The following is a 10295-nucleotide window of genomic DNA, read 5'->3' on the forward strand; positions in this document are numbered from 1 at the left end:
CAGTCTTCCATTTCCAAGCATGTTTATACTGTTTAAAATTGTATTTACATATGCTTAACTATTTTCTCTAATGTTAGTAACTTAGCTTAATAATCTACCTTGAATAAGTTGGTTTTCATATATAAAGACATGAGATTTAAAAAAGGTTTCGTTTTGTGATAATACCGTAGCTAGATAACCATGCTGTAGTGTTTTTAAACTCTTGTTCATAACATTTTAATAATGGGTTAAGTTATGATATGCATGAAAGTTACTACCTTTAAACATTTTAAAGCAATGCATTATGCATGGAAACGAAACCGGTTGTTCTGTGCATGTACGTGAGTTTGTGTATTTTAGAATCTCTGGGGCGTATAGGAGCTAGCTAAGGTTATTGGATGAGAATAGGACTTAAGATTGATTTTGGAGGTTTTTAGTTCCTGACCCAAGAGAATGGACGTTCAACCCTCGAAGATGAACAATTGACCCTAATAGAATGAACGTTCAATCCTTGAGGAACGAACAATCGATGATGCTAGGGAATGGATAATTAGGGTTTTAACAATGGATTAAGTTTTCAACCGCATGATTAGGGTTTTACATGTGTAGATTAGTATTCCTAGCTTATAGTGTTTAACATTAGAGTATGATTTGCAGCAATTTGGCAATTGAGATGTCTAAAAGTGAGGAGGATAACCTAAGGTAAGTAAATGCTTACGAAATTATTTTTATTCTAACATGCAATATGCCAGTAACCTGAACATGCTTTACTTTTAAAAAGAATATGTCTTGAGCCTACTCAAAATTATGATAACATATATGTTTATTATTACTTTAAACAAATATTTGCTTGTAAAACTATTTACAAATTAACAATATTTGTAACCTATGACATGATCGTGGGTCATGGGCTAAGATTATATGGGCTTGACCCTATAGTCATAGAGATTTACTATTATTATTTGACTTTGGATTTAATGGTTATTTATGATGGGCACACTATCAAATGATGTGTCACCATTACGGCTTTGCTAGTAGCATGCGTCAACCGAGGTCGAGCTCAGTTGCGTTGCTAGTACGTGACAATATGCAGCAATATCTGAGCCACTATTATTGTACTATAGCTCTCTCAAGACATTGTCAACCTTACCAATAATGGGTTAAGGGTTTGAATAGACTAAACAGATGAAAGCTATAATTGATATTATATATTTATTTTGCATGATTTCCCAACATTTAAAACAGAGGTGACTTGTTACTGGAATCATGACACCCCATTTCAAAATAAACCACTTTTTTAGGGCATAATAACAGAGACAACACTTACGGTTTTTGTGAAAAATCCAAATTTAATAATTGAAAGTTACAGATTGTTCCATAATGCTCATTGCATAAACCAATTTCATAATAACTTACTTTCTAAGTCATGGACTTATGCAATTATTTTCCTCCACTTGTGGAACACTTAAGTGTTTTGCAGATTAGCAAGATACCATGCTATAGAGTGAGAAATTCGTTGGGATGAAGATAACAAGCAAATGGCTTGCATTGTAACAATATTTGCTTAGATATATATTAGCCGCTAATGTTAATAGTAATGAAAGCTACTCAGAGCTTCCAACTTTCATTCGATGCAAAAGGTCATGAGCTAAGGCTATGTTTTCTATTAGGATTTTACCCTTGATGAAAGCGTATTGATTTTTGAGGATGCATTTGGGATCGTCCTCGATGAAAAAGAACGTGACTTGTATTTGAGCAAACCAACTATGATTGAAGGAGTAATTCTAAAAGTCTCTCTTGTGTCATTCTAAAAATGAGATGGCTTTTAAAATTACCATTTAATCAAAATCCATTGATGATCAATCACAAACTCAATGGTAATTTTAAGAGTCACATCGTTCTTTGAGTAACACAAGAAGAACAAAAGATGGACTTCTAGCATTACTCTGATTGAAGCCCTTAGTTAGGATTAAACGCCTTACAAAATCTATTTTGCTGGATTTAATTATGTTAAATTACCACTTATCCCAAAAGCTTAAGCTGATAGGAAGAGATAAATTTAATCAATTAATCATTACTTTAACACTTCCCTTCATGTGTGGGCTCAAACTTCATTTTTAATATGTGGGGCCTAACATGTGAAATATGTAATTTGATGTAGTCAATGTTCGATCCTAGGACTTTTAACTCTGATATCATGTTAAATTTAATCACGTAATCATTACTATAACAAATTATGGGAGATCCCACGTGTAGGAGAGGTAAGTGGAATTAGTTAATCTAGATTTTTCCAAAATATCCAATTGCAAATATTTTGAAATGGCGTTATGTCCTCATTTATTTTATTCAAAGAAAGAAGTATGAAAAACATGTTTATTTATAAATATTAAAGTACTATAAGTCGAGCTATATTTTTGCAACATGATTTATATCCATGTTTTATCAATTAAAGATACCATAATGTAATTCTATGTTAACTTTAAAAATGCTTAATTTGTCTAGTATTTTACATCATGAAATGTCACATTGTCTATTTGTAAAGCTGATAATTGGGGTGTAATTTAAAGTTCAATGCTCTTATTCGAAAGGCATTATGATTTTGGGTGTGATTCGAAGACCTGAATTATCTTAATTGTAACACCCCATTTTAAACACAAGTTGCAAGTGAAAAATATCTAAATTTCACATGTGATGCTATTAAAATTTCGCAGCAAAAAATAACATGTAATTAATTTTCTTTTCTTTTTGACCCTACAACGTACTCATTCAAGTTGAAAATAGTAGGGTATGCATGTACGTAGGCACTTCAAACTTGTTCGATCGTTTAACAACACAGGAGAATATATATATAAGTAATGCTGGAAGTTATTATTGTGCCTCTCTTGTGTCATTCTAAAAATAATGTGGCTAATAAAATTATGATTGGGCTTGTAATTGATCATTATTGAATTTTTTATCAAATGCTGATTTTAAAAGCCATCTTATTCATGGAGTAACACAAGAAGAACACAAGAGTAACTTCTAAAATTACTCGTATTCATATGGTTTAAAAGCATATATATTACACTTATGGCTTTAACCGGTGATTTGTAAAATGTTTGCCCTATGTTCGGGTGGGGTTTGGGTGGTAACTGAGGGAGTCATGTTAAAAAACGAATCATAGTTGGTGGGGAAACATATTTTTCCAAGAATATTTTGACAATAGAAATTATTGGTGTCAATATTTTGCCCATATTTATTTTTTCATATTCTCATTCAAATTTAATTGATTAACCATTAGATTTATATAGTCCATCATTGCTTTCCACAAATCTAATAGTTGATTTGTATGAGAATATAAAAAAATATATATGGGATATGATAGGTGCTTAAGTAAACCTCATCTAGGGTCCAACTTTTGTTTTTGGTTTTTTTTTTTTTTGAAAACGATCAGATTCATTTCATTCCATAATACAAAATCCAGAGTAAGAAGATTCTAAATTACAAGAGCTAACTGCTCTAAAATAATAATACCACAGATACTAAGAGGGGTTTCCACCATCCAGATTTTATCCATCACCTCCTTTGTAGCTCCTTTGGCAAGTCCGTGGGCTGCTGTACGTATTCACTGCTCTCTTGATATGCCTGATCTGCGAAGTTCTAAAGTGTCCAATTTTTGTAGACATATGTTTTAATGTCTTTTTTTTAAAAAAAAAAATTTCAATTTTGAACCGAACACAATTTTTATGTAACTTTTTGTCACATAAATAAAAGTTAGTCTTATGTAAGACTAAGTTAAACCCCTATCATATCTCAAAATATACGTGTATAATATTGACACCAATCATTTATTGTCGGACAACAACGAAAGACTGTCTCACCGAATTTAAATTAGGATGACTTTTCTTTGGTCGCTTTGTCATGAGTGAATGAAGCTCCGTCCGTTTTCCCTTGTCGGGATGTGGGTTTGGGTGATCTTTTGTTTTTCGTAATAAAGCTACTGCCCTTGTTGGGCCCCATTATACCTCTTTATTTTGTATTCATTTACTTTGTCTTCGTCTGAACTTTAGGTCTTTCGGTAATTACCTTCCGAGCTGACACCCTACAATTGGAAGGACAAATGATTTTAGCTTTTACTGCTTTTTTTTTTTTTTTTTTGGCCTTCTTCTACCTTCTATAGTACGTTCCATAACTTGGTTAGTAAATATTAGTATTTAGTAATTATTAAACACTTTTTTTTTACATACATCCTCTTCTGTTAATAAATACTATTCATGTTCACGTTCTTGAAAAAGTAATTAAGATTTCATTTGTTTCAATGTAAAATGATATATGAAAGTTTTTTTTTTTTTTGATGTATTTTTTCATGTTTGGTACAACGAAAAATAATAATTAATTGAAAATATATTTTAATTTCCATGAAACGGTTTTTCTTTTTTAAAGTTATAAACCTTTCTCAAATTTCAAATTCTTAAAATGGCCGACACGAAAAGTGAGGCGGATTTTGCGCATTGTGGCCATAGGTAAAACTGAAATACCCTAAAAATAAATAAAAAGTCTATCGCAAGTCGCCATAGACTTCCCATCATTTACATAAGATCATAATATGTGCTTGATAACATTTTTTTTATTCATTCTTAAAGGCTAACAAAAGGAATTTTTTTTTTTTTTTTTTTTTTTTGCTTTTCCCTTTCAGTAAGAAAAAGATACACTAGTACTGAAAAAGATACATATATTGGTGCTATTAGAAGAAAAAAAAATAAAATACATGACGACTGTTAGCATAACCAACAATAATCACATATAATATTTAAATCTGCAGAAAAGGCATGCACGATAATCAACATCTCGTCATGATCATCTCAAAAAAAAAAAAAAAAAAAAAAAAAAGGAAGAGGGAATTAATAATTCTTAGTTATGCAAGCCATATTTTCTGTCATCCTAGCCAGAGATCTAAGGTTGCATCGAACTATGGTATCCGCAAAAGTGCACGTGTCCTCCTTACTATTCTCGGCCGGAACATCGACAACGTACGACTCGATCACCACCGTCTTCACACCCTTTTCCTCCACCTCCTCATGCAAGGTTGTGGTGGAACGGTAATTCACGAGGCGGTGATTGCCGCCAATGATGCTGAAGACCATGACGTGCATGTCGTCGTCGAGCTTGTCAAGCCTCTCGGTGCTAGTTTCGGCCGGTAAGCCGGAGATGACCATAACATCACGTATGCTTCCGATGCCGCCGTTGCCAGCGCGCATGGTGCTACTCTTAACGAATTGCTTGTATGCTTCGGGGTTGTCGAAGCGGCGGACTATGGACCAAACTAGTGGGAGAGGTGCGTCTATGGTTTGGACTAGGCTTGAACCACACTGGTTCGGTGAGAGAACGGGATTGTGGAACCGACTCATCATGGCTTGTGTCATCTGGCTCTATCTGTAGATGTTTATGTTGCCTTGGGTAATGTAGCATATGAGGCAAATATAGTTCTTCTTTGCTCTTGCTATTGATGATTATATATAGATACATATATATATATATATATATACACACACGTGTGTGTATATATATATATATATATATATATATATATATGGTTTTATGTGGAGACTTTTATAACTAGAGTTCGCTCCACCTCGTCGACGGCTCTTAATCTAAAGAGCAAAAAATTTTTCCAAATCAGTTTGAAAGAAATTTTCTCCAATCTAATCTAATAAATATCAAGTATCTTTTATTTATATTTTTTAGGCTGAGAAGACCAATTCTAACTATCCTACTTGATCGTGACCATAATAGCACCCACTTACTGGAAGCTGCACAGTAGAGGCCTAAACTGTGAGAATTGAACCGTATACACCGTCTCAAGTCCGACTGAGCCATATGTAACTTGATCGGGCCATTTTATTTTTTGCCGATTTCTTTTTATTGTTCTTATTTTCTGTATTGTATTATATTTCCATTTGAGTTTGTTGTTAAGAAATTCAAACAGTACTTCTTCTTCGAAAGCTTTCTTCTAGTGGTTGTTGCAACGTTCAAGCTAGTTAGTTTTTTGCCTACTTCATAAATGGCCGCTATGTGCGGCCTATTTATTTATTTATTTTTTTACAAGATTTAGAGTATTGAACCATTTTTAGCATATTATTTATTATTTTCTGCTTTATATTTTTGATTAAATTTGTTGTCGTTTAGCCCTTCCTCATTTTGATTAGAATATAAATGGGGCGGTTTAATAATGAGAGACGATTTACTAAATTTAGCTAAAGTTTTTGGGACAGAGAGTAAGCTTTTGGCTTTTTCTGCCTTTGGTCCGTAAAGTGTCCCTCATGCCTCTTGGCTTTCGAGCTCTATGACTTAAGTGCTAAGTTTGTTGTATCCTTTGATTTCAATTTATCGGCAGCGGTGATCCTCTAAGCTTCTCTCGTCGCTTCCTGTCATTTAAGGCGGTTGTGGATGATGTGGCGGTAAATATCACGGTTTTATTCGGGGAAATGTTTAGGTAAATAAAATTCTCTATCCATAAATAAGTAAAAACTTCAGCTAATAACCATGTCTTTTCGGAAATTTCAACTTAATAAATTAATAATTATCTAGAAAATACTAGGTGCTCTCATTGTGTTCTTCGGGTGTTTTTCTAGTCCTACGTGTATATTATTTTTTAAAAACCATGTGAGAAATAATGGCCAATTTTTATTTATTTTTTTTTTTTTAGAAAATAATATTCATATAGGACCAAAAGAATGTTAAGTAATAATCTAACATCCCCTGTGGACATGACATTGGACATGTTTATAAGGAGTGGGCAACCATCTCCTATTGAAACGGTTTTGTGAGATGACTTAGGCCCACAAATTTCTTCTTGGTATCAAACCCTACCACAAGATAAATGTGGGGCCCATACTGCTTAACTCATAACAATGACCAAAAAAAGTACTGGTCTGCACGTGAATGAGGGTGTTGCACGTGAGGGAGGGTGTTGAGCTATAATCTCATAGTGAACGGGTTTTATAAGATAAGTTAGGCCCACAAATTTATTCGGAGAACATCAGAAGAACACATAGCAAGTGAGAGAAATAAGGGTAATTTTTTTTTTTTTGCTTGTTTAGAAAATAATATCTACTCAGAACCATGAGAACACCAAAAGAATATTAAAAAAACACATAACATTCTCCAATAAAAAATAGTAGCTAAGGCGGTAAATAAACAAGTTAATTTGTTCGACAACTCGCTCCATATATGCCTATTTGTATAAACTCGACTCAAATTCAGAATGTTTAATAAATGTGCTGGTCTTAAACACAAAATTAAACTCGACTATTAAACGATTTATACTCGTATAAACTTGTACAATTCATTTTATTATTTTTATAGTATTATTTTAATTTCATAATTATAACACTTAAGTAATAAGGAATTCTCTTTTTAATATAATGGTTAGCTATAGCTTAAATTATTGTTATTATAAGTCTTTAATTAGGCAAGTTGAAAGATTTTTCGCTTTTGGGTTCAATTAAAACCTAGCTATATTGAAGAAGAGATAGGTCACAAGCTTGTCTGTCATTGCTGCATTGCATTGGCGTGGTTCCTCGTAGAAGTTGGAATCCCCCCTTCCCGATAAGATTTTTCAACGCTAAAGTTTGGATAACGACAAGAGCTCTGCTATACGTGTCTCTTCCCTGCCAAAACGGGATTTCAGATCGGGTGCAATATTATCATGACGCAATACTTATTTTTGGATAATTTATTTAAAATAAACGGTTTAAATCATAACAATATATATTTTTAAAAAGCTTTTGAATTTTTGTTGAGCCTGCTGAACCATCCCTGATTAGAATCGTGGGTGGCGCAACCACTCTCAATAATAATATGACGTGTGATAAACATCATCGGGGGTGGTTGCTGCAAACCTTGATTCTAATCTTCTCATTGAAAGTAGTTCGATCATCTCTGAATCATCTTTTTGCTTAATAAGATTGTCCGGCTATTCCAAATATGACCTACAAGTAGGGTTATCAATTTTTGATACGACCTGCGAACTCGACACGGAATTAAAATTAAGATTGATGATGATGACTCATTTAATTAAATATGTCAAGTTAGAGTTAACCTATATAATCTTGTACTGATGCATTGACACGACCCGAACCAGACGCACTACATAATAGTTGGCAATTTTTGACATAATGTGCGAACCCGATATGAAACCAATGCAAAATTAGAAGGTTATAGTTAATAGGTCTGATTCATTTAATTAAGGGTTAAATACCAGTTTGGTACCTGAGTTTTAACACCTTTATTTTTTATTTTTTATTTTCATCTAGGTTTCATTTTGTATCATAAATAATACATAAGATATGGCTAAATAGTGAAAGACATTCATCCATCTTCCGTTAATAAAAATAACAGATTTTCACTAATTTTTTGCAACTAGGGGTGGCCGAATCACCCACAGGGCCTTCAGGGTGGTTGATGTAGATCGGAGTGCATTCCGAACCTATATGTTATTTCATGTTTTTGTCGTTTAAATGTCGTGACCGTCCAGACGGCCGTATGTCCCGTTCGGACGAGTGCCGTCAATTTGTTTTATTTTCTAGGCGACTTTATGCTGTTACTTTATTAGGGTTAGGGTTAGGGTTTTGAGAGTCTTTATTTCGTTATTTTATTATGTCTAGGGTTTTAGGGGTATTTATGTCATATTTTATTAGGTTTTGGGTTTTGGGCTATAAATATATGCTTATAGTCTTCAAAGAAAGAGAGTTTATGTTGATTATTGATTTTGTTGAATATGAAATCTCGGAGTTGAGCGTTCTTCTTTCTTTTCCTTTAAAATCTAGAGAATATCTAGTTTTTGTTAAAAAGACTTCCTAGATCATTGATAGAATCAAGATCGAGAAGTATTTATCCACTACTTATTGATGTTCTTCGTTGCAGCCTACTAAGTCACGCTGCATCAGTGGTTTAGCCACCCCTAATTTCATTTTGATATGGATATTCGTTTTTTTTTTTTAATTTTTTTTATTAAGGAATATGGATGGAGGTACCATCTCCATATTTAGTCAAAACCAAGGTATCATATATAATATAAAATGAAACTTAAGTGGGAAAAAATAAAGGCGTTAAAACACAGGTATGAAAAAGGTATTTAACCATTTAATTTAATCGGTCGGATTATGATTGATCTATATAATCTTATATTTATGTCTTTACACGACCCGAATACAACACATGAACACGAATTGCTACCCCTACCGACGGAACTAGAATTTTTACTTCGGGAGGAAAAAAGAAAAAAAAAAATTGAGGCGGACCAAAATTAATTTTTAAGGGTATATTTTATAAAAAATAAAAAATAAAAAATTATTTTTTTGGGGGCCACTTTATTGCTTTGGGGGCCGAAGCCCCCCAAGCCTTAAGGTGGTTCCATCCTGCTTACCTACAAGATTGGGCTATAAACAAGCTGAGCCGAGCTGAGTTTTAGCAATCCTAGATCGGCTCGTTTTAGGGGGCATATAATTGAGCTGATCTCGAGCTTGAGCCGTGCTAAAAAATCCTTGCTCGAACTCGGCTTGATGGGCAATTATATTGGCTTGGGATCGAGCTTGGGCTCGCTAGAATGGGATATTCGAGCTGAGTCGAGTACTCGAGTGACTCAACTTGGCTCGAGCCCGAGCCCAGGCCCAAACCGAGTTAACAAGTCCCATGAGCCTTAAATGTGTGTCTCGGCCCGGTTAAAGCTTGTTTAGTGTTCAAAAAATATGGAAAATCAATGAAGAAAAACACAACTACATTCATTAGAAAAATGTTATATCAACATCGGCCATGTTACAAATTACAAGCAAATTCAAAATGAACCTAAAACAGAGATTACAAGTAATTTCAAAATGAATCTATAATAGAGATTATAAGTAAATTCAAAATAAACCTATAATAGAGATTACAAGGAAATTCAAAAAGAACCTAATTACAGATTACAAGCAAATTCAAAAATAACATAAATTATAGATTACAAGCAAATTCAAAAAGAACCTAAATTACAGATTACAGATTACAGATTACAAGCAAATTCAAAATGAACCTAAATTACAGATAATAGGAAACTTCAAAATGAACACAAACTTAAAGATTGCATAAACAACAAAATACATATAAAATTACTACATTATAAATCAAAAGTGTGAAAATAAATCAATTTCGGTTGCCACAAACTGAGTCTCTGCATTAAATGATTTCAAATTAGTTACATGAAAAAGTTAAGATAATCAAATGAAAAAAAGAGATAAAAGATTAGACAAATGACCAAAATGCAAGTAAATTACAAAAATGTATCTGTAGACTATAAATCA

General features: G+C 33.1%; 1 protein-coding gene across 1 annotated transcript; it reads right to left on the minus strand.

The window, feature by feature from the left end:
• Nucleotides 1–4742: 4742 nt before the first annotated feature.
• On the minus strand, nucleotides 4743–5479 carry LOC132172098 (abscisic acid receptor PYL12). The gene has a single exon (XM_059583544.2). The coding sequence runs from the start codon at nucleotides 5379–5381 to the stop codon at nucleotides 4860–4862; it is 522 nt and encodes a 173-aa protein (XP_059439527.1). The 5' UTR covers nucleotides 5382–5479; the 3' UTR covers nucleotides 4743–4859.
• Between the last annotated feature and the right edge of the window lie 4816 nt (nucleotides 5480–10295).

This window comes from Corylus avellana, chromosome 1 (assembly GCF_965113065.1).
Source record: "Corylus avellana chromosome 1, dhCorAvel1.hap1.2, whole genome shotgun sequence".
In the NCBI taxonomy this organism is placed as follows: domain Eukaryota; kingdom Viridiplantae; phylum Streptophyta; class Magnoliopsida; order Fagales; family Betulaceae; genus Corylus; species Corylus avellana.

Bases quoted from the DNA above. Each gene is read 5' to 3' on its own strand.
- LOC132172098 (XM_059583544.2), bottom strand. From the start codon at position 5,381: ATGACACAAGCCATGATGAGTCGGTTCCACAATCCCGTTCTCTCACCG.